The following is a 22,757-nucleotide window of genomic DNA, read 5'->3' on the forward strand; positions in this document are numbered from 1 at the left end:
AGGTAACTTATTTCCAACTTCTAAAGTGAACAACTATAAAATTGAAGACCTAATATTCACGAATTTAAAAGTTGGAAAGACGTTAGATACTACACTTTGCTCACACAAGATGGTGGGTGCCTAGGTCGGAGTTGCACCGTCAGCGACGAGGTAGTGGGTGGGGAAGAAGAGTCGTTGTTTAGAGATGAAGAAATATGGGGTGAAGGAGAATGGGGAAGGGAAGGATTGCATTTTAATTTTTCCAGATTTGTGCGTGAAGGAGAATGAGGAAGTGCAGCCCTTTTAATTTTTCAGATCTGGTATATTTTGTAATTTTGTTGTTGTATTTTGTAAATAAGGAAAAGTTTCCCTATGTTTTGTAATATAGCGTCTTAACTAGTATTATTAGGTTATTTTCCCTTGTAGATATTCAGTAAATTTTCGAATATATACTGGATTGATCTTGCCAAAAGTTATTGAGTTTAAGTAAACTCATTATCAGTGACAGCGCTATTTCAATAAGACGACAAAATATTAAAAAAAAAATAAACATATGAAGAAATCAAGAGAATATATATATGTGTGTGTGTAAATTAAATTTTGGACATTATATATACATTGTAATTTTTAACGTAGGAGATTTTAATGAAGCTGCTTCTGGTACCATAGTATAAAAGCTAGCACCTAAAATACTAACTTATCACACATTTTCAATGTAAAGATGGGTCAAGCACAATTCTTAAAGCAGTTAACATATACAAATATACACTAAGGGGTCGTTTGGTTGCTAGTCGAAATAGTCCCGGGATTATAACACATTTTCATATGTGGGATTAAGATGGGTATAAAATAATCAAGTACAATTCTTAAAGCAGTTAACATATACAAATATACACTAATAGTGTAAATAATTTTTATATTGTAACTAAATTTTAACTTGTTATATTAGGTATTCTTTCTTATTTTTAATATATTTAATTTCACCTTTTGTGGACAGCTACTTGTAATTATTTTAGGTGATCTATGGTATAAAAAATATATTTAATATTATCAGTGCACAATTGATAAACATCTATAGTCGCAAAAAAAAAAAAGAATAAGAGATATTTGAGGGAGAGCCATATTGAAACTTGAAAGCTAGGTTTTACAGTTTGCATAATGACGATATAGTAACCATAATATGAGGTTTACCTGGCACAGCAATTGTTTAAAAGTAATTATAAGATGACAAAATCTGTTGAGGATCTTTTCTGATTGCTAAATATGATTTAGAGGGGGAGACTTGTCCTTGTTGATGTTAGCAACTCATTTGCAAGTAGAGTTAAGCTTTGATTTAATTTGTTGAAATCATTAAAGGCTTCTAATGAATCCTCTTGCGATCTTTGTATTGAAAATTAAGCTAAACTTAAAGTGATTGATCTTGAAGTGACAATACATAAGTAAGAAGCAAGTTGATATGTCCATCAAATTTTTCTCACTTCGGAGCGCTAAATAATGCCATTTGATTTGTTGTAATCAACATCTAATTAGTAGCCATTAGCGGTGTACCAGAATAGATATGATTCTTTTACTCTTAATCAGAAATGTCAGGTTTAAGCTTTGAAAATGGAGAAACCTCTAGTGCGCTTCCTCTTTTAATGGGTCTTACGTGACTAGAACCTAAATTAATCGTACCAGTGAATATCGAATACCAAATGGGTTGAACTGCACCATTTGATATTTACATGTATTTAACTTATAAGTGATTTGATTGTGTAATTAGTAAATAAAGATTAAACTCCTAACTATTCCCTTCGTTTCACTTTATTTTATACTAGTGAATATGTCCGCACTTCGCGCGGTTGAGAAGAAAAATTAAAATATTATTAAATAATCTATGTAATGGAGTGCTAAATTACTTGTCTCAGATTTCCTATTACAGGTGAGTAACACTTTTTTTTTCTTTTGACGATATAAATTGATCAGTAATTAATAAAGCAATCTAATCGAGAAAAATATAATTTTTAAACTCATGGTCTTAAAATAGCACATACAATAAAAATTACTAAACATGCAATATATACAAATTTAGAATCCATGTCTGATCTAATTTACTTGATAATAGCTCTTGACGATTTTTTCCAAATGACATCTCAAAGACTCATTGCAAAAGTATAACCACACAATATAACAATATAATTAGATGACGAAAAATATAACCTTGTATAAATAGTGGTCGATAGTGCAAATAAAAAAAGTCATTATTGTGAAGAGTATATTTAACTTAACCTTCTAAACAGCATGGTTAGTTTAGCAAGATTTATAATACAAAACTTTGACTTTCATATCTTTTTCGTTACGTTATCTTTTCAGTTTTTTCCTAAACTCAAAAAATAATTGTCACATAATAATCAAAGGAACTTAATGAAATTGATCAATATGTTTTTTTTTTAGATAATATAGAATAAAATATTATAAAGGTATAGTAGGTTAGAGCACTTTTATAAGATGGAATTGAGTTAATAATCCTCTGAATTTAATCCTAATGTATAAGCTTCTAATCTATAAAGATTATAATAGTCTTCACATAAACTCCATTCTTTTAGTGCTTACAAAAATATTTGCTTTCATGAAAATTTACCTATGGAGAATTATCATTATTTTGGATCATAAGAAATTTATCATCATTTTTCTATTTGTTTCGAGGAAGGAAAAGATGAAGTTATAAAAATAAAAATCACCTCAGCCCGTCAAGCTCTTCGTTTCCCAACTGAATTTTTGCAATGCTGAGAAATGAAGCTCCGCCTTTATAAAGATGGATAGTCGAAACTTGAAGAGTGACTCCATCTCTCTTGTAAATTAACAATTCTTCACATAAACGACTGACTCAGTGTTGTTACAGAGTGTTGGTATACAATTTAACAATATCAACAAATGACTTTAACAATATCTTCAAAGAAAAATAACTCAAATCTAGCAAATTCAACACACCAATCAACCGGCAAACAACAACAAACCTTAAATCAATCAATTTTAAACAAAAACAAGAAGAAACAGACACTAAAAACTAACACTCTTAGCATCTTTGATGTTCCAATTGCCAGTAATTCAAACATAAAATAGCCTCCAACAAAAATCAAAGCAAAAGCACAACATCTCCAATTTATATCAATTAAAATAATAAACAAAAACAGAAATGAGCAACAATTATATATTCTAAGCATATTTAGTTGGAAAAGGCCTCAAAGGTACACAAAGAGTACGTTGGAAAAGGTCTCAAATACACATAAAAAATACCACATTATCTACCCAAAACAAAGAAAGAAAGAAAAAAAAGAAGATATAACCAATAACATTGAATCACAATTTTAGAAAAACTGAATACTCTTAATAAAAGGAGCGGAAGGGAATCAGTAATACGGAAAGAGGAAAAGGCCATACCTCATAAGGTTAATAGAGGATGTATTAATTGTGGAGAAATAATAATGTGGAAGTTATAAAAGATATTTATGTGTATTTATGTAGACATTGTTCAAGAAAAATTAATAATTAGACCTTTTATTTGGAGGAATAAAGAAAAAAAAAAAGACCAAAAAAAAGAAGAAAAAAGATAAATTCTCATCACAACTTTATATTATATATAGATTTTTGACTTGACATAAAGTATAATTAAGAAAAAGGCTTTTAGAACTTCTTATTTTAAATGCATCATAATATTTGTAGGGCTATAACACTTTTAAAACTTATTATTATAAACATATTACAACATTTATATAACTACAACATGTTGTCATTAAGGATGTATAAAAATGTTTCTTTCTTTTTTAAACGGCTTGATAATAAATATGCCTAACAGAGTGGGAGGAAGGAGTAATTAATACAAATAAATAGTAGAGTACCTAATTAAGTACTATGAAAGACATAGGTTGAAGGGCTGTCATTGCATAACCCACTAACTTGAAAGAATCTGATTCACCATTAATGGCAAAATTTGCGCCAAAACAAGATCTCGTTTGCTACTATATGTTAAATTTGGTACAACATGAAAATTGATTGGACTATAGTGGAACCAAGGCATGTGATATGACTCAAATATTAAATCATTGCCCTCAAGTTGTATGCACCGATAATAGAGAAATATTTGATTAATAAAATCGCTTATAAGTAATTACAAATAATTCTCTACAACAAAATATTAAAAAATTAATTTCATAAAAAAAATATTTATACTATCAATATACCGCTCAAATTAGATTAGGCTAACTCAATATTTTAAAATAAAAATAAAAATATTCGAAAACTATACAAAAGATATTATAAGTTGTAATTCTCCTCATATAAATATGATGGAGAGAATATACCTTAACATACCGCTCAAATAGAAGTAATTTGACTTTCGAGATGCGAAATTCAACAAGTATTTTGAGACGGATATAGTATATAAGTTAAGTCACCCAGCATCCAAGAGTATGACCCAATAATTAACGAAGTGGATCAAGAACCCACTCAAATTCAAATTTCAATTGAGGTAAAAACAATAGGTGATTTCCTTCTATTTGAGCAAGCCTTAACGGCCAAAATTATACCATACATGTGTTGATATGTGATAAGTAATATATATCGCGTAAAATTAATTGAGGTGCGCGGATCTGAACACCACTAATAAAAAAAAGGGTTAAATCAACTTTTTCTTATTGGTTGAGTTATCTAATCTTTCAAGGAAGTGGGGCTTTTGGTGGTGTTAAGTACTAGAGCTAGCTAGCTACTATGAAAGGTACTTTAATTTGTTCCATCAATTTAGCATGATTGCCTCACTTAGAGGGAGCTAGCTAGCTTTCACCAAGTGATGTTTAAACTTTGAGATTGAGACAAAAGTAAACCACAGAATCTTGATTAAAAAGATTGTACCGTCTGGCATATGGATGAAGTCTCTTCTCCTTCTGTCTTTTTAAATAACTTCTATAAATAAATATTGCTTCATGGGAACTTGAGTGGAAAGTGACAAAACAATTGGGTGTTAATTTCTTGATTAAGTAAATTCACAGACTGGCTGTCCACATCACTTAAAAATGCACTAATGAAGGGAAAATTACTGGGGCCCTCCAAGAAAAAACTATATTAAAAAAACAGCTAGCTATGAGTACTATAGGGTTAAGTCATTTTTTTGGTTTCATGATCAGACAAAAGTTGTGGGAATGGGATTGATTTTCTATGTTTTGCCTCACCAACCACTTCAAGAGTCAGTACTACTCATTTGTCAAAAAGCTCCTAGAAGAAGAAATCCTTCTCTTTTATTTTTTTTGGGTTTTCATTATGTGTCCCATATATATATTGGGGCCCGATTAAATCTAGTTTCTCATTAAAAAAATTCATATTGGTGGTAAAACGCGGATCATTTCTTACCCAGAACTCTAATCCGAGACTTCTATTTAACGATGAAATATACATACTCAGTATCAAAGGAATAATTTTGTGGCAGAATACTCAGTATCATAGTGGCGGAGCAATAACTTTGATAAAGGAATTAAAAAAAAAAAAATTGTATCTATAATTTGAACATGTGCTTCTTATAAGTAAATATAAATGACTCTTTGTATTCTTATTTTAATATAGTATAACTTTTCGATGAATGAAATTAAATTCAATAGAGCCACAAGGATTTTGAAATACGTAATTAATATTGTTGCAAATCTCAATCTTTCCTTTAACTTTATTTCTTTGAATAAGATCACCACTACCCTCAAAGTCACCAAAGTATATCATAAGACAAGAAAAGCATCCAATTCTAAACTAATCCTTCTTGTTTTTCTTTGTACTATATCATCCTATTGTCTTCCCCTTTAATAATTCATTTAGGTCCCTACATTAGTTTCCATCAAATATTCTCCTCATAATAGTTCAAATGGAGTACTAACTATCATTGCACCTTATTCAGTATCAAATAATTTCATATAAACTGGATTTGACGACAACAAACAATTTTGTAATGATCATTTCATGTGTTTACTTCAAGTAATTGTTCTCAAAATAGCAACACTGGAAAAAGAAAGAAATCAGTAGTCATAGAAATACAAATTATAATAAATTATATTTAAACATAAACTACACTTTAGTGTAGCTTTTTACATGTTATATACCATGTCATTTATTATAATCTGCGGTTTACTAAACGGTACCATGTTTCGAAATAATACATGTAATGGTTTTTAATGATTTGATAGTGTAAAAATTTTTACATCCTATATGTGTTAGGTATTTGGTGTGAATGGGAAATGAAAGTTTTATTTCTTTTGCCTTTTTCGGAAAAATATTTTTTTGCCACGCCTTTTTAGAAAAGACACACCTATTTTCTTAACAGACACCTGTTGTTGGTTATAAATATCTAGTCATCCCTTCAGATTTTCCTGATGAAAAATTCTGAATTCTTCTATCTTCTTCTTCTGCACTTCATAAAAATTCTGTGTGATTTTACAGCCTTCGAGTGGTTCGCTGTCACCAAAGTTTGCAGTACCGCTACTACGGTGAGTAAATCGTTCTATCCTGGGAGGATATATTCCACAACCTCGGGTACATTGAGGGGAATAATTTCCTTAAGGACACACTGTGCATTCAGTGGGCTCGATTTAATTCCTACACATATTTTCAGATACTGTTCTTCTGATTTTCGTTTCTGAAATTTGCTTCTGTTTTTGTTTAAGTATATTTTCGAATACAGGTTACTAACAATATGTAGAAGCAAGTGTTATATTTAACATGAATATCAATCCCTTAATCTCTACACACAAGCATCTTTTTGTTCTTTATTTGGAATTTTGTACCTGTTTTGAGCCTTGACTAATTTAGAAGTATATGTAGCTCTTTACATGTTATATGCCATGTCATTTATTATAATATGCGGCTTGCCAAATAGTACCATGTTTCAAATAATACATGTAATGGTTTTAAATGATTTGATAGTGTAAAAATATTCTACACTGTTAGTATATTTAGAAGTGTTATATTTAACATGAAATATCAATCCCTCTATGTCTCTATCTCTACGCACAAGCATCTTTTTGTTCTTTATTTGAAATTCTGTATCTATTTTGAGCCTCGATTAATTTAGATTCGCGCTACGTAAGGCAACCACTCCTTAGCCTATTTTTTTTTGGGCAATTTGCAGGATTGCCCTTCGCTGGGGTGGTCTTTAATTTTTGTCAAGGCAAAATTTGCATGGCCCAATTTGCAAAGTTCTACCTTAAGGTGGAATTTACAAAGGCAGAGGCCAAAAGTTAAAAATCACCAATTTGAGGGGCAAAACTTAAAGACCACCAATTTGAAGGACAAAATTAAAGACCACCCCAAATGAAGGGCATCCGCGCAAAAAAAAAAAAAAAAAAAAAAAAAATTCAATCCTGGTATCCTACATCGATAGATATTTATTTTATAACCACCATTCGAATCCCCAACTTTTAGATAAGAATGAAGGGATCCTATATGTGTCACTCTAGCCCTTGGTGGCATGGGCGGATGCACATGTTTAGATACGAATCTTGTTGGCTCAAAATATGTATTTGAGCTATAAAAAAAATAAAAAAACTACCCTAAAATATATAGACTTGGATTTTAAATTCAATAACTCATGTAATCAATTGGTTCTGCGGTATTTTTGAACTCAAACAATTTAAATTCTTAATCCATCTCTATCTGATGGTACACAAAGACACACATACATCCACTCTTGTATATGTCAATTGTAAAGCGCCGACCTCTCAATATATTGTATGAACATAATTCAAACTTAATTCACTTTTGCACCGAAAAGAAGGTGCCGAAAAAGAATGCATAATAGTTTCCCACTTAATCATTTTATTTTACTTTTTTCTTCGAGCTGTGTTAAAGTTGTGATCAGCAGCCTAAGGATCAACACTTTAATTTAGGTGCTTTCTTTTTTCCCTTTTTGAGTGTTGCATTATCTTGATTTCGTGCCTACACGTAAGCTTCGTTAAACACATAAAACTATTGGTTGCTTATCCATAATTAATAAGCACAAACCTTGCACAAACCTTCATCTTACTAATAAATATTTAATTTAAATTTTACACCACCAGATTAACTATAAATGCGGGCTAAGCCGAAGGAAGGCGATAGCCGAGGGATTTGATTGAATTTCCTTTGTCGGAAAATAGTATTGCACAAGTTAAATAGAGCAAAAATAAATTCTTTTGTTATAAATTAATTCTTGCATCTCCTGATATAAGTTAAGAATCTACATATTGAAGTGGTATAAAGAGGTTTAAGAATTGCTTTAGGACACAGGTTTAAAACACAGGTGTGACGCTCTAGTTCTTTCTTCTTTTTTTTTTTTTTTTTTTTTTTTTTTTTTTAAATCTAGGAAATGAATTTCTGGCTCTACTAAACCTAGATAGATAATATCCGGCCCGCTCTAACAAGTCCAGTATTTTCTTTAATTCCCTTGTATGAATTTTTTGTTTCGCCACAGCCTAAAAACTGGTATTTAATCCGCTCAAATAATTAAATTACATTAATAATATAAAAATCTTTACACGGTCATCATATATAACTTAAATCTTTAAAGATTGAGCAAGAAGCCACTCACTTTTGTTATTGTCTTCTAAACAAAAACAAAAACCAAAAAAACAAATTCTCAACCCCCTCCCCTCTTTTCCATACTCGTAAACAATATCATAGTCTTTCCCCCACTGTGTAGTAACAAATGGTTCTTGTTTGGACAGCTTTCCACTAAGGTTTTTAAGTTTAAAGTTTTCCCTTAAGTGGAGGACAATTAAAAGACAACTATTTTGTGCTTTGACTCAAGAACCACACTTGACTAATATATATCTAATTCATCCAAAAATAAATAAAGAATTCATCCAATGGAACACTAGATCTCAAAGCCAGGAGAACTAGATAGTCTTCACGAGAGATTGATTGGTCCCACATTTGGACCAACAATTATTAGAGATCAAATATTAATTAAGAACCATATCAAAGGATTAGTTAAGAATTTTGAAGAACAAAACAACTCCTTCAAGTTTTTTTTGATACCATTAAACAAACCTATTGGTTTTGTTTTATTATTATTAGTTTACATCCACGAATATTAACTTCTCGATAATATATATGAAGTTACAAGGAGACAAGGTTAACAAGGTTAAGTTTTGTGATCTAGATGGTTTAGAATAAGATTCTAATAATTAGAGGCGGATGTAGTGTATAAAATATGAGTTCATCTGAATCAATAAATTCTACTCAAATTTTATACTAACATTTAAAAAGTTTATTAAATAAATACAAATTTCGCACCCAATAAATCAAATTACCGGTGAAAGAACTTCGAACTTAAATTTATAAAATTTTAAATCATGAATTCGTCAGGTAAAATTTACACAACATGCTTACAAGTCACAACTAGCTAGTGTGGTACTTCTTTTTTTTCAATTTTTTTCTTACAGATGTTTGGCATTCTTCTTTCTTTAATAGATTCTATACGATGTAAATATCAATTAATCGAATTAGTGAATTTCAGATACCTGATCATGATTATAGTAAAAAGAAAAAGAGTTGCAGACAAGTCAAGAGAGTTGTGTGGGAAAAAAGAAAAGTAAAAATGTAAAGTAGATCAACCTTTTTACTTCGTCGTTCACATTACAAAAACTGCATATATAACTTAAAAGTTCTTTTAACATATCAAATGAATATTTTACATGCAAATACAATAAATTGTAATATTCTACAAAACTTGAATCCACAATTTACAAACAACAAAGAGAACAAAATGTAGAAGACGAAAAGGACATAAATAACAGAAAACGGATGTAAGGAATTTTTTTTTCTTTGAGTGAAAAAAAATAAATAAATAATCTGAGATGTACAAATCCTATTTTAAAAATTAATTCAAAGAAAAAAAAAAAGGAAATAAAGATAAATAATTCTTTCTTCCTATAGCTAAAGGCTTAAATGGAGATCCAATCCATATGCATCATCAAAATTGGGCCCATCATCCACACCTGATGAGAATCTACTCAATGACGGCCCATCAACTCTACCACTATGGGCCTTAACCTGTTGAGGCCCAACACTTGCTAAGCTAGAATCCCCTACACTGCGGGTGTACTGAAAGTTCCCTACACCCCTCCCACCATGTGACACGTGGAATGGTGGCATAGGTCGTGGTACATAAACCCATGATGGAGATGTTGCCGGAACCACCACGTGTCCTGGCGGAGGAAGGAGGTGTGATGGCGGCGTAAAGGCTGAGATAATAGGGTTACGCATGTATGCATTTCGACTAGCTTGCATTTGGGCACGTTTCAATTGTTGCCTTTCTTTTTTGTGTGCATTTTGATGGCCACCTAAAGCTTGTGAATTTGCAAATTCTCTACAACAATATTGACACTCGTATTTCCGGCTATCGGTAGCCGGAAAACTGCTGGATTCCGGTGAACCGGATGATGTTTTTGTTGAGTCAACTTCTTGTTCTTGATCTTCTGTTACGTTGAAACCAAACAACTTTAAACGTCCGTTACTTGTAGGGTTGTTATTACCATGTTTACTCTGAAACTCCAATTCTGCCATGTTGTGTGATAAATACGTAGAGTTTGTGTGTGTGTGTGTGTTTTCGAATGGATATATTTTTGTGTGGATGTGTGTGTTTTAAAGGAGAGAGAAATTACACAGAATATGAGGTGAAAGTGAGACAGAAAGAAGCAGAGAGGAAGCAAATGGGAAATAAGGCCTAAGTGGAGTTGTTGCATGTGTGGGGGTATTTATAGTAGATTGAAAGGGGTTTTCTGAAGCGGGTTTTTTTTTTTTTTTTTTTTCCTTTCTTGTTTTTGTGTGTGGAAAGGGAGAGAGAAATACTCCCTGTACCCCAATTTATGTGGCGATTTCTTAAATTTAACCGGGAATTCGAACATAGAATCTTAATTTTTAAATAAAGTTTACATATTTTGAAATAACGTAAGTCACAATAATTAACAAATTAAAATATTTAAAAGACTATGAAAAAGTTATGATCAAAGAAAAAATTTGTTTCTCTCAAAACTCAAAAAGTGTCACATAAATTAAGACTAGCGGAGTATTGTATATAATTTGAGTGAGGAGAGAGATAGGAGTATATATTTTGGCCAAAAAACAAAAGAGAGAGATGGTTGCTAGCTGACATCTAAAGGAGAGCGTAAACATTTTGGGAATACGACCCAGGAACACTATAAGGGGACCCAGTGGCTTATGGCAAATCAAGATCATCTTCCATTTCCTATTTGCAAATACGCGATGCCACAAAAATACCTTATATAGAAAATGAGTTAAAGTTAAGAGTGTTAAAAAACAGACGTGTATTGCGATTTGCGACTTTAACTTTACGAGTTTTGAGTTCAAAATTTTATCGCAATCCATTTGATTTATAAGTTTGAAATCTATTATTTATAGTTGAAGATCTGTCCCAAAGCTATTGTATTCGGATAAATTGATCAAAAGATACACACTTCATCTGCCCTTGATAAAAAACATTTACATATATACAATAATTAGGTCACTAATTATTACTATATGGTAATTACAGACAAGTAAATTGTTATGACAAGCATTTATTGTTTGTGTGATAACAATGATATATTTGCGTACATGATAAGTTATGTAAGAAAAATAAGACTTTTGATTAACAACATATTTTCTAGAAGACAAAATATTTTAGTGAGACGAAGTGGAAACACAAGTCTCTAGTTTGCACATAACTTATAGGTGGGGAACTGAAGTTGTGTCATATCTGTTTCCTGTTTTTGATTTTCTTGAAAGTGCGCTCATTTTGTCATGTATTGAAAGTATTGAATAAAGTTGAGTGAATATGTGATGCATGTGAAAGTTGTAGGGTTGTTGAACTATCAAATGATTAAGTTTAGATCACTAATGTTTTTCTTTTCTTTTGGAAGTGCCATTTTTCCTATTTTCATTGCATTTTAAGTTTTTAGCTTTAGTGAAGAAACCAAGTGGAAAATTCAAGAGAGATCCAAATCCATGATCATTGGATTAGGGGGGACAGAATATCATCTTAGATTTCTCGTTAAAGTTGCCTGTATAGTGGTGAACATAAATGCCGGTGGCTTTTGTCAAAATTACAAGAGATGTCTAAAGAAAGGATTTAACTCACACTTTTTGTATGATCTTTAAACTTTTGGTTCCGCTTAACAAAATTTATGAAAAAAGACTTGCATCACATTTAACAAAAGTTGTGAACATAAATTAATTTTATTTATGAGGCACATAAGTTTAGGATATTTCAATAAAGTGGGCCTGCTCAATCGGTCACAAGTTCTGCTCTGCTTTACAGATAAAAGTTGCATGTGTTGCTCAATTGTTCACAAGTCAATATAACTGAAACTTCTGCCCAATATAGGCAACACGTTACACTATTTTTAATATCGGTAACATTTTGAAATGTCTTGAACTCTTGCATCGTAGGGCAAAACTAACCGGTGCGCACACTACCACTGAAACTTATGCCTGATGGGCGACATAGTTATTTTTTGAAAATTCTGTTAAGTTGGGCCAAAAAATCAACATCGATCCTTGTGGTGTCCTTTTATTGCAATTTCTTGTGTAACCATTGGTAGCAAGTTAGTTAACAATCTTTTTTTTAATATAGTTTTCAATTAATGTTTATCTTTCAGATTTACAATATTTAAACTCTGTGAGTGACTTAATTGTGTAAGTATCTTTTACACGTTATATGCAGAGAACATAAACTTAACTACCTTCTTCTTTTAGTATACGTACGTTGTTACATACATCCAAAGACAAGAGAGAATTATTGTGGCAAAATGCAAAGAGAGCTTTTTATGAACTATATATACTTAACAAGGTTGTTTGTTGAAATACACTTGCAAAAGTTATTACCAACATTAACGAAACAGATACACCAATACTTCTTGTCTGCCTCAATTAAGTAATACTCATCTAATTTACCTGAGAAAGGTAAAATACGAAGGAACTATGAACGAAGAGACACAAAGAGTCCTTAATATTTTTATAGAAATAACATTAAATTAGGTTGATAATGTAAAAAGAATCTAAATAATTTGTTTATAGTGTTAGAGAAAGTAGTTATCCTTTATAATCTCTTGACAATTTTTACGCCACCTAATAACAAGCAAGATTGCAGCTTAATTCTCATCATTTAACATCATGAGTTAAAAGCAAACTTTTTTTTTTTTTTTTTTAATTTAATCATACGGGAATTGGATTATAAGAAAACAACGGAGATACGAGGTATATATGATTGTTCATTAATTAGCATAATATATTGCGTAATAATTTTACATGTGAACCATATGATAACATCTTGCAGAAACTTTGCTAATAAGCTACAAAATATAGTGAAATAAAAACATAACAAGGTAGGAGGAAACTACAAAGTATTACACCTTTCGTTCCATGATTGGTACAAATATGGAAAGTACAAAGTATTACACCTTTGCAGAAACTTTGCTAATAAGCTACAAAATATTAACTAGACAAAATATAATGAAATAAAAACATAACAAGGTAGGAGGAAAGTACAAAGTATTACACCTTTCGTTCCATGATTGGTACAAACTTTGTGACAGGTCGATTCTCAACGTTAATTCAGTAATTGCCCTAAAACAAATCAGTATTTTATTAAAGAATCAGTATTTCCTCAATTATAATGAAGAGTGCTAAACTATGAACTTTCATCTACGGAAAACGATCCCAATATTGCATGCCTATATATTTAGAGGCAGGGGCATGGTTTCAACTTTATGTGTTCTGAATTTTATAATGACAACTTCAAGTGCTAATAATTGAGTCCTCAACTTAATATGTATATATAAATGACAATTCGTCAAAGTATTGGGACAAATTCGGTCTATCTTTTTCTTGTATAAAATGATCAAGTATTGAAAAGCTTCCGCCGTTAGTGAAAAAGAAACCATATTTAGATCAATTTTATATAACGATAAAGATATATCCGACCCACTATTAACGAATGGCAAACTCAAATAATTTCACACAGCTCAAAGATAAATCAATAACCTTTTATGAAATCGAATAAAAAAATTTTGAAAACTATACGCAGAATACTTGGATATGTTAATAATAATAAATTAATAATTCACATGTTACATAGGAACAGTATCTAACCTTAGATTCAGTACACATGTGGATCTGATCAATCTTTAGTTCTGTAAATTTGCTTTTTGACACGACCTACTCGAGTTGAGCTGGGCTTTTAGCTTCAAATTACTCGTTTCCCTTAGGGCCCACGTGTCACCACCACACTATCAAATCCCATATTAATCTTTAGTTATCACTCATATGTTACACACCACCCACTACTTTTTACATAAATCCCTCATTTCATTTGTAAGTCAAGGTACTACTTCAAGTTATGAATATATTACTTCCACCCGTCTTCTCTTTTTCTCTTGTAATATATTCCAGACAACTCATGTGATGATATTTGATTAATCACAAAATTTTAGGGGAAAAAAAAATACATTTAAAACTTGTGGTAACAAAAAATATGTCGTAGACATTTTGTAGCTATTAATCAATAAGAAGTTTAAAGTTAAATTATTAAATAAAAAATACTATAATTATTTTGAACTGAATAAAACGAAAAGTACCTAAGTCACATAAAATGAGACAGAATAATATCTATATTGGTTCAAACTGATAATAAGTTATTAACTACTTGAATTCATTGTATCCGAGAAAAGGAATACAACCAGGGGTGGATCTACTTGGGGGCCAGGGTGTTCATCCGAACACTCTCGGCAAAAAATTACAGTATATATATATAGGGTAAATTTTCTGTGTTTATGTGCATATATTAACTTTTGAACACCCTCGACAAAAAATTATAGTGTATATTTAGCTCTTTTTTTTTTTTCGAACACCCTGAATGAAAATCGTGGATTCGCCACTGAATACAACCAAAACATTAGATCCTATAAGAAGTTGTAGTTATATTAGGGAGCATAAAGTGAGGAGACCAATCCTCTTTGTGAAGGATTTGGAGCCAAATTGGGAGGCTTTACAAAGAGCCATCACAAGTCACAAGATAAGGAGTAGTAACTTCTTTGAAATGTTAGCAGTAAGGGCCTAAGGGGTGTGATGAGATTCATTTAATTCGAGATTTTCAGTTCAAACTTAAAGAAAGGATAAATAATAAGTAGTAGGAAATATTTTCTCCTTAACTAGATCCTATAAAAACCGAATATGAATATTTGATCGAATCAGTATTTTATTGAATATCATAATCATATGATTATAAAAATATTGAAACGGTGAAAAATGTGAATAGTCACTAGCAATATTGCTCACGTTGTCAGGTGTTATAACTTCACGATTGGACCCCACTATTACATGTTGATGATCAATAATTATTTATGATGTCTGCGTGATTGACGTTGAACTCCGTAGTTTCTTTTCTTGTCTTTGTTTCATTAATTAAATTAATTTGCTTTCCTTTCCATAGCAAGAGATCTTACCGAATCTTACTAACTACACAAGAGAGAGATGAAAGGTAACAGGATAGCTAAGTTTCACTTAAATAAACTAAATACTCTTCTACTTTTTTATGTAATTTAATTAATGCCTATTATTAGATAAATAAAAAATTAGCCCTAGACACCTTGCCTATTGAATTTGCTTTAAAAAAAAAAGTAATTTATTTAATGCTGTTATATTCATATACTTATCAATCAAAAGCTCTTGCAAAGTCTTCACCACAACTCCAAATATGTCCACCATGTCTGCTTATCCCCACCCCCGACCCCCACTTTCAAAATTTCCTCAAATAGGGGGCTTTGATTCACCATGCATAAGGCACTTATTTTAACATATTTATGAGTAAAACTCTATAATCTCTTGTTTCCACCGTTAGATTCGTGTGATAATTAACAATTCACTTGTCCTATAAATTGACGTGTCATTGATTTTTGTTAATTTTTAACTTCTCATTTAATCTTTAATGGCGTAATTGTACGATAAATAGAAATCTCATGGCATGACAGGAAAAAATCAAGAAAGCTCATGGAATATTTAAGAGGTAATTATTTACCCTCACCTAATGTTTACCCCAAACTATGTTAACTTAATATAGTTAAGTGATTTAATGAGGTAAGGACGCATATTAGTTAATCACGTTTAAGTGTTAAAAATTTATGTGCAAAAACACATAATGCATCGATTGATTTAATGTAAATATCGTATGCGATGAGTAAATTTTTATCTGTTATATAAAACTAGGAGTTTTAAGAAAAACATCTCTTTTTGAAACTGTGTCCAATGTCACGTAAAATTAAACGAAAGGAGTAATAAACCTGTATTTTCTCACAAAGTAGGAAAAAATATACTTGAGTGATACTAAAGCTAATGGAATTAAGAGACAAGGGTGTGATTTGATATATCCATAGGCAAATACATTTTCCTAGTATAATATACAAGTTTAGCTTTTCTTTTTGGCAATTATGATACCTATCCTCAAAAACTAAAATTTCAAAAGTCAACCTAACCATGACTTCATTTAATTATTATTTTCTGGGGGTACTATATGCTCAACTTTAAAAAAAAAAAACCTTTTGGGTCTGTGGAGGTGGGCGAAGGAGGCAAAAATTCATGCATCATAGATATGTAGGGTCAATATTATATAAATTATAGGACAATGGTAATTATGGGGTTCGTTAAATTAACCTGAAATTATGGTATCTAGGTTTAGGAGTTAGATTAGGTAACATAATGAAAGCTTATAGGAGAAAAAAACTCCTCAACACTTAACCTAACTTCCTACAAGTTTAAAAAATGTTTAGGTTTAATCATATATGTGGATCCAATGATTTTCACTTTTGTTTCTTATCTTGTGTCGGATGGGAAGGTTAGAAAATATACAGAAAGGAAGCAAAGGATTAGGCCACAATACATCCCCTCTATATGGGGCTCTAGGAAAGTTGGTCTGACTTATAACGGAAAAGTTTGAGAAGCGACCTTCTTTAATCACCACCAATGGTTTGGGTGTATAATCACTTCATTCTTAATTAGTAAGTTTCATATTTGAATAATGAGAATGAATTTTTTTTTTGGTATAAAGTGTTTTCCCCATCATGAGCCTTACATGAAGCGATTCTGGGTAAGTCGGACCGACCAATAGATAACTGATATGTACCTGATGGTTATAAAGGGATGTAGTGAGATAGATAAAATTTCTTTATCCTTAATCACATATCTCGATTTCAAGTCTTTCAAATAGAAAAAATTCCAACAGAAAACGTTTCTTCCTTTCATGAACCCTACACATACGCGAACTAGAATTATTCTGACCATTACATATGATACCAAATGGTTATATATAAAATGAAAAAGGAGAAGGGTGACCTTTTAAATTTATTGGAGTAGACGAACACTCAAAAATGAGTATGAAACTTAAAACTACTAATTAGTGGTTGAGACTTTGTAGAAAGTGGATAATTAACCACAAGACTTTGTGCGTTATTCTAGGTTTTTTGCAAGCTGGTCTAAACTAAGTGGCTATGCACTAAAATTTCTTGGACTTACTTTAATGTTTTGTAAGCGGCAGTTTTGGAAAACAAGTTTCTATTTATGAAGTGTTGAACAAAATATTTTGTACTCAAGGGTTTTTGCACTAGCTGGCAAAGAGTTTCATTTCTTTTTCTCTACGGAAAAAGAAAAAAAAACTAGCTACTAAGTCCGTCGTTAATCGACTGCTAATATGGCACTAATTAATAAAATTAGCGATGAATTTTATTGTTTATAGCCATAAAATTTATTTGTCACTAATTCTTGTTTTAATTTTAGTAGTTTTAAAATTAAGTGTGCCACTAATGATCAGCATTTATTTAATTCGACGAATCTGCACACTTTAAGTGATATCCTTGACCATATATAGGAAGAACAACTTTCGATTTACTTTCTTCCTCCTTTTCCTTCCATTAGGGAATTTTTTTTTTTTAATTCCTTTGCTTTTTTCTTCAATAAATCCAAATGGGAGAAAGTCATTGGTGAAGTTAAATTTCATATTCCACTAATCCAGATTCGCACCGCTTCGGATCCATCGTTATCTACTGACCCAACTAATTCATATTTTGCTCCGCATAGGATCCACTAACGAAGAAAACGCTTTCTAACATGACTTTCTCCATTCCGGGAGCTCGAACACGAGAACAATGATTAAAGATGGTGCAATCTCAATCATCCTATAACACTTCATGCATGTTGATACTAATTTAACTTATTGTGAACTAAATTATCTTTTAATTTGATTAAGTAATCCGAAAATATAATTAAAACTTCTTTTTACGTACACCGCCAACATATATAAATATAAACCTGATCATTCTAGAATATCTTGCATTTGATGGCATATTGGTGTTCCAGTTTTATACAGTCTGTGTCCCAATAATTAGTTCGTCCTAATCTATATTGGGATATATATTCTGAATTAGAGTGTCCTTTATGGACCATTTTGGCGACTTTTCTATGATTAACGTTTGAAAAATGCCACAAAAGAGACTATAAAGACTCTTTGTCTAAATTATGATGCAAAATCTTGGTCACATTCATTTTTAGACCCATGATGTCGGAAAATATTCCATGAGATTTAATGTTTCAACTACCAAAGCTATACATGTGAATTGTTATTGTCCTTTTTATAGAATTAGTTGTATTAATTGGGCTGTAGTTTTGAAAGTTGATTGAGAATTAGGTTTGAAAATTTTACACCTTTCAACTTTTTTTCAAGTTTTAATCTAATCCATCAAGTGACTGAATTAAACTTCTTTCTTGTACTCATATAGTTGACGGGAAAGAGGAAATTTCGTTCTCCCTTAACTTCACGTCTTAGTAACCAAGAGAAAAAAAAAGGGACAATTTTTTTGTTTAACCATTTTGAATTCGAAATCTATTAATCCAATTAATTAAGATTCTGTGAGGGCTTCTTTAAAGGGGAAAGGAAAAAAGGGACAACTCTTTTTTGTTTAACCATCTAGTAACTAAAATCCGCTGGTCCAACTAAATTAAGATCTGCACCGACTTGCCCCTATTTAAGAGGGAAGCGCTTCTTACTAAGACGCGAACTCGAGATTCAGTTTAAGAGTAAGGATATCATCCATCCGATCACATATCTTAGTTGTAGCACAATCTTTATCAGCTTATAAACCTTTTACTGATTAGAATCTACCAATATTGTACTTCCTTTTTCTGGAAAAAAAAAAAGTATTGTATGAAGTACGACATTAAAACCTTACATAAAGAAGTGGCTTTAGGTTTGTCTTATATATGCAAGTGAGTACTCTTCTAAGGAAGATTCATAGAACCAAAGTTCCTTTATATTTTATATTCAAACATACTATGCTTTAGGGTTGTCTTATATATGGAAGTGAGTCTTAAGTTTAAAGATGATTCATAGAACCAAAGTTCTTTGTATTTTTTATTGTTATATTGAAACATGGCGTACTTAGGAAAGCAGTTGCAGAGATCAGCCAAGGCCATGTTAGAATATTTAGGGTTTTGCATGCACATGGCTTGTGGAATGATGTTAGAAAGAAACACATGTGAATGTGCCTCACACTGTTGGAACAAGGCAATAGCATATGTAGGAATCTAGGAACCAAGAACAAAGTCACATTGCCCATGTTTGGGTCCTACATATACTAGAATTTTGTGGTTCATGGCCCCACAACTAATGAATAACCCCCAGTCCCCCACTTCCTTAGGTATTTTTAGGAGCAAAATTAACTTAAATAGGTGTCCGTCTAAGAAAATAATCTGCTGACATAAAGTATATGCAAAATTAGTGTATAATATATGTATATTTGATTAGCGACTATAAATATTTTTTATCGAACAACTAAATGTGTAACGTCCCCTTTTTAGTATAATTTTGTATAGCAGCCACCTCACAAGTGATATTGTCCATCTTGTACGTATATGTATTCGCCCCGCTTTTTCCCCGCTTTTTAATTTGTAATGGATCTAAAACTTATTTTTTCGTATACTCAGCATATCTTCTATGTTTGCCAATATATGATTCGATCTATGTTATAAATATGTACTCTAATATTGTTACGTGTTTATTTGCATTCGATGTTTACACTATATTAATTAATGATGTGTATAAGATTTTTAATATATTAGTCAATCATGATTAAGTGTATTCTCTTTTTAATTATAACTCTTTTAAGTTAAATTGTTTGATTTAGTGCAAGTATCCAGTGTGAAAAAGTATATTTATAGGATGTTGTAGCATTCTTGTCCAATCAAACTTTGTTAGGCCCTTTAGTTGATTAATCAGCAACAACTGTCCTTAAACAAATTGTTCCTTTTTCTTGTTAATGGTTTTCCACCATCTTAATACACAGTTAAACACTTTTAATTAAGGGGGACCTTAATCATGCTAATAAACTTTCTTTGTTGTTGATTGAAGTGATGGCGATATTATTGTTCAAAGATCTGCCAAATCCTGATTATGGCCCACCAACTTGTGTTTATCAAGATTAATCAACGAATTAGAAGTTATTACACGAATTTTTAAACATGAGATTATAATATATTTCAGACATGATCCCATCATAATGTACAAAACAAATAATTAAACCATTAACTTTCTAGTCATCTTACTTCCTTTTTGGAACCATTACTTTGGAAGGATTAAAGATAATACCCTACAATTCTGACTTAGTTTTCAAGTTGTAATCTCCTTTTCTGGGATGTGTCAAAAAGCATATTTAATTATCCAAACAATGTGGGTATGACTCAATTAGTCCGCCCATGTATTCCAAGTGACACCTACCTACTCTTTTATATCATATTATAACTAAGAGTGATGCTTAAGTCTTGTGAAGTGACAATTTTATCTCGATTTAATTAAGATATACACACTAATAACATAAATATTTTTTTACACTATATTGATGAATCCTTTTTATAATAATCATGGTATCCATGTCAAATAGTGTGTACCTCAACTAATTTCACGAGGCATCTACTACCTCTTACCGACTCAGATATCCAATAACTTTGTCCATCAAAATTATCAGTTAATTTTAATTTTGTGATGACATATTAGTTATCATTACCAAGTTATTACCAAGTTATCTTTTACTATTATCGCATGGATTTATATGTAATTACCTTATACGTTATCTCATTGTGTAAAATATTTTGGCAAGTCGGTGCATAGAACTTAAATTCTTTTATTGTATATACTTATGTGTGTTAATTATTAATCTATTAGCTAGAGAATAATTAATAGTCTAACAAGAAAAGTTTTACCATGTGCCTCACACAACTGACAGTAGTTGTGTGAGGTTCTTTTTTGTGAGACAAAAAAATGAACCAACATCTTACATATTTAGATCCACATATTTTAGCTACTTTTTTATCTCACAAAAAAGTGTCTCACACAACTAATGACTTTTAAAAAAATTCGGTCCAACAACATGAAGCCTAGTTTGTCGAGTAGTGTAGTAGACACATCAAGACTATTTTAATTAAGTTGACGGCAATCCCATCAAAACCTTTTTGATTTTGAAATAAGAATTAATTAATAATAGGAAAACCCGTGAATTAGGAGGGGATTAGCAAGAAGGCACTTGGTCACTCAATAAGACAAATTTAATGTGCTTTGATTTTGGGTTATATTATTATCAAATAATAAAGTAGACAACTATATGCATTAACGCAACATAACATGTCGTGCAAAAACAACTGACTTAGTTGGGAGATCTTTTCACATGCAATGGGATTTACTCATATTAGTTATCCGCATTACTATAAATATTCATTCTAAGATACTTATTCATTTACAAAATCAAGACAAAATTAGTTAAGTTTTTCCTACTTTACCCTTAACATTAATTGTTTTCTTAAGTAACCAACATTGATTGCAGTACATTAATTGGAGAGAGATAGGGATAATATAATAAAAATACTACCTCCGTCCCATATTACTTGGCCACTTTTCTTTTTGCACGCCCCTTAAGAAAACATAAATAAAAGATGTATTTTACTGCCTTACCCCTATTTCTCTCCAATAAATACATCCTAAATCAATATGGACTATTTTCAAGAACATTTAATAGTAAGAGTAAGATGAAAAAGATTTAATTACTTTTATCTTGGTTTTGTAAATGAACAAGTAATTTGGGACATATATTTTTAGTAATGCGGCCAAGTAATATGAGACGGAGGGAGTACATTTTTATTTATGAGTTCTTAAAGAGCGTGTAAAGGAGAAAGTGGATAAGTAATATGCGACGGAAGTAATAAATTAATCATACTCATTAGTGTATTATATTCTAATTTTATTTAATATATTTCTACTTGTTTATTTTGTTTACAACTTCAAACATGCCACGTGTTTGTGAATGTCCATGTCTTTCCTTTTTTGTTACTCCTATTATTATATTTAGTTAATTTTATTTCTTTTTCGAGTAGCTTTTGTATTATCACTATAATTATCTTATCAAGGCTAAAATTAGATCACTTTTCACTCGATTCTTAGTTTTGTGCTTCCTCACATAGATGATCCATTTAGCAGACCTAACTAATGCTAAATCTGTTTCAAAAGTCTATCATTATTTAGAGAGAAACAAAAATATTTCTTGACTCTTTTTATATTAAAAATTCCATGGATATCTCTAGTTAAAATTTTGTGATTTCTCACTTTTTGTATAATCTTAAATCTGCATACTTTCACTCAAAACAACTAAAAAAAAAAAAACTTATTAAATTCCATCCATTTTGGCTCACGCCGTACA

The 22,757-nt window shown here is 31.0% G+C and overlaps 1 protein-coding gene across 1 annotated transcript; it reads right to left on the reverse strand.

The window, feature by feature from the left end:
• Positions 1-9,777: 9,777 nt before the first annotated feature.
• Positions 9,778-10,722, reverse strand: LOC132066743 (zinc finger protein GIS3-like). The gene has a single exon (XM_059459964.1). The coding sequence runs from the start codon at positions 10,534-10,536 to the stop codon at positions 9,907-9,909; it is 630 nt and encodes a 209-aa protein (XP_059315947.1). The 5' UTR covers positions 10,537-10,722; the 3' UTR covers positions 9,778-9,906.
• Positions 10,723-22,757: the final 12,035 nt, after the last annotated feature.

The sequence above is a fragment of the Lycium ferocissimum genome, chromosome 8 (genome assembly GCF_029784015.1).
Source record: "Lycium ferocissimum isolate CSIRO_LF1 chromosome 8, AGI_CSIRO_Lferr_CH_V1, whole genome shotgun sequence".
Classification (NCBI taxonomy): Eukaryota; Viridiplantae; Streptophyta; class Magnoliopsida; order Solanales; family Solanaceae; genus Lycium; species Lycium ferocissimum.

What these genes read in the sequence shown, in the direction of transcription:
- LOC132066743 (XM_059459964.1), bottom strand. Translation starts at nt 10,536, where the DNA reads ATGGCAGAATTGGAGTTTCAGAGTAAACATGGTAATAACAACCCTACA.